Genomic DNA, 2,500 nt, shown 5'->3' with positions numbered 1-2,500 from the left:
AAGATATAAAAAGTAAGTAAAGCATGAAATATAAAACATGAGATATATTCCTGTACCTGTGAGATTACCCAACCCACATTCAGAAGAGTTCACAATCTGTTCTAAGTTTTCCTTCAAGTACTTCTTAACCTCAGCTTCTCTGCGAATCACCTGCTCTGCCTTCGAGCCTAGAGGGACTTTAAAAGGATCTATAACAGAAGTAAGGAAGATAAGCTTGGTTACACACAGTGCATTTTGGTTAAGCAATTTATGAAATGTTAATGTGCTTAAAAATGTTAGAATGTGCTTAGCATTAGTATGTCTAAGTTTCTTTCTAACAAGTTGTCTGCAGAACCATGTTTAGAAGGCCTGCATACTGTTTAGTGTTGGTAGAGACTTTTATTGTATTACTTCAAATTTCAGTGGGAGAACATCTGAAGAATCTCTTAGGAAAATGTCTAAACTAAACCCAAACAAACCAAAAATATATACATGTATACACATGTTAAATAATGACATGCAACCAACACATAAAACATTAATTAATTCTTAACAGGTGAAGGCCTACCTTTATTTCGCACACCAAGATTTTCAAGCGACAGGCCAGTCCCACCTATATCGGGCACTGGTTCTTGCTGACCAAGCCCGTGACCAGCAAGTCCAATGTCTGTCACTGCAGTACATCCACTTAGGTTTAGGGTCTGGAGCTTAGTTAGCGACTTGCAGATTGCCTGTTAAGAAACTTCCTTGTGTTAAAATGGTTGAACAGGTTATCTTATGTATCTTTACTTAATCCATTGGATTCAGGTGACATGAATATCACATCAAGAAAAAATTTGGCTGTAGGACAGGCGACAGGAATATGCTGTCATGCAAAAATTTGGCAGAGAGAGAGAGTGATGGGAATGTGCCATTATATAGATCTGGCTGAAGGCCACTGTAATGGGAATGACTTGCCATGAGTGCACAAAGCTCTTGGAGGAAGAAAAACTAGGCATTTGGGAAGGGGCTCTTGCATTATTTCCACTAATAAATGAGAGCAGAATGTACAATCTGTGACTCATGGCTGGAAGAGCACTGGCTCCTGGCAAGGCACTTTCCTGTCTGTCATGGCCCGCCATGACTGACAGCACAGGGTGTGTTGTAGAAAATTTAATAAAACAAAAACAAAAGAATTACAAAGGAAGACTCATACCTGGATTTTGGGCATCCAGATCCAATGGATTAATTGTCATCAGTAAGAAATTTTCAAATGAATGTCTCAACACACCTTATAAATTGAGGATTTATCTATACTTTGATAAATTAGTCATGAATAAAAAGACATTCACATGTGTACCAAATAAAAAACTCATATGATCAATGTAATCAAATCAATATTTCATAAATTCAAATGCCTATTAGGATGCAACAAAATATATGAAATCACGATCATAATCAAATGTTAAATTATCTGTTCTACTAACTATGTTGACAATAGTAAGTTATGAGCTGATCTACTGCTGCTGATAAATATGACAATAATGAATAATGATATTTAGCAAGACAGAAAATTCTTATTTTGGCCTCTCACCTGTACACTTTTATCATTGATTCCTCCAGTGCACATTGAGACATCTAGGAAAGTCAAGTTCGGCACTGAAGCTGCTATATTCACAACTGCCTTCCAGCTGAGTGGCAGTGAGGCAACATTGAGTAACTTCAAGCTGGGACGGGGCTCCTTGCCAAGGGCTTCCTCAACACTCTCAGAGGTGACTGCATCGAGGTGGGAAATGTTCAGCTCTTCAAGGTGCTTCAGCTGTCTTAATGCTCTGATACCATTCTGCAACAAGAACATCAGTTCATGTTTTTCACAAAACATGATTTTATCTTCAGCTAAAATGAGTTTCCATCCATAAGATAATCTTACACAGAACAGGTGTTTAATTTTTTATATGTTGAGTAACAAAGTGAAATTCAGTATATCCTAATTAGCTGTAATAATGTCTCAGTATCAGAAAAAACAACAACATAAAAATGACAAATTTATTACAGCAAAATGAGTGACCTTACCTCAGTAATTCCTTGACATCTACGGAGGTTTAACTTCTTGATATGGGTAAGATGTTGACACACAGAGAGCACTGCCAAGTCTGTCATGCGAGAACACAAGCTCAAGTCAAGATCTAAGATGGATTTTTGGTTCTGACATAGCAAGTCCACTCCACTCTTAGACAGCTGGTCACATGACATTAAATGTAAAGACTCAATCTCTAACCCAGGAATTTTTGATAAGTGATACAGCGATTCACTGTCAATAGTCGTCCTGCCAAAGCTCAGTTCCTTTAGCGTCTTAGCATTTTCTTCTACGTATTCTAATATGTGCTTGAAGGTTAGCACGTGATCGGACACTTTCACTCGTCCATCAGAGGGATAGAACCTTTTGTGAATGGCAGACTGGAAAGAGATCTGACATCCTGCTAGAGAGAGTTTTTTGAGGGGCCCCAAGACCGAGGTGATGCGAGTAAACAGAAGATCAGTC

General features: G+C 38.2%; 1 protein-coding gene across 3 annotated transcripts in view; it reads right to left on the bottom strand.

Moving 5' to 3' along the window:
* LOC113810373 (F-box/LRR-repeat protein 2) overlaps positions 1-2,500 on the bottom strand; it is a 15,917-nt gene that overhangs the window by 1,733 nt on the left and 11,684 nt on the right. Inside the window, exons 4-7 of one of the 3 annotated variants that reach the window (XM_070131722.1) lie at positions 2,032-2,500; positions 1,553-1,801; positions 548-710; positions 57-176 (exon numbers count right to left, since the gene is read on the bottom strand). The exon at positions 2,032-2,500 is cut by the window's right edge and continues 91 nt beyond it. In XM_070131722.1, the coding sequence (XP_069987823.1) occupies positions 57-176; positions 548-710; positions 1,553-1,801; positions 2,032-2,500 (1,001 nt within the window). Of the gene's footprint in view, positions 1-56; positions 189-547; positions 711-1,552; positions 1,802-2,031 lie in introns of all 3 variants that reach the window. The other 2 variants (XM_027362066.2, XM_070131723.1) reach the window with 2 other exon arrangements.

Source organism: Penaeus vannamei, chromosome 17, assembly GCF_042767895.1.
Source record: "Penaeus vannamei isolate JL-2024 chromosome 17, ASM4276789v1, whole genome shotgun sequence".
NCBI classification, from domain to species: domain Eukaryota; kingdom Metazoa; phylum Arthropoda; class Malacostraca; order Decapoda; family Penaeidae; genus Penaeus; species Penaeus vannamei.
This window is presented reverse-complemented; position numbering and strand designations above follow the sequence as displayed.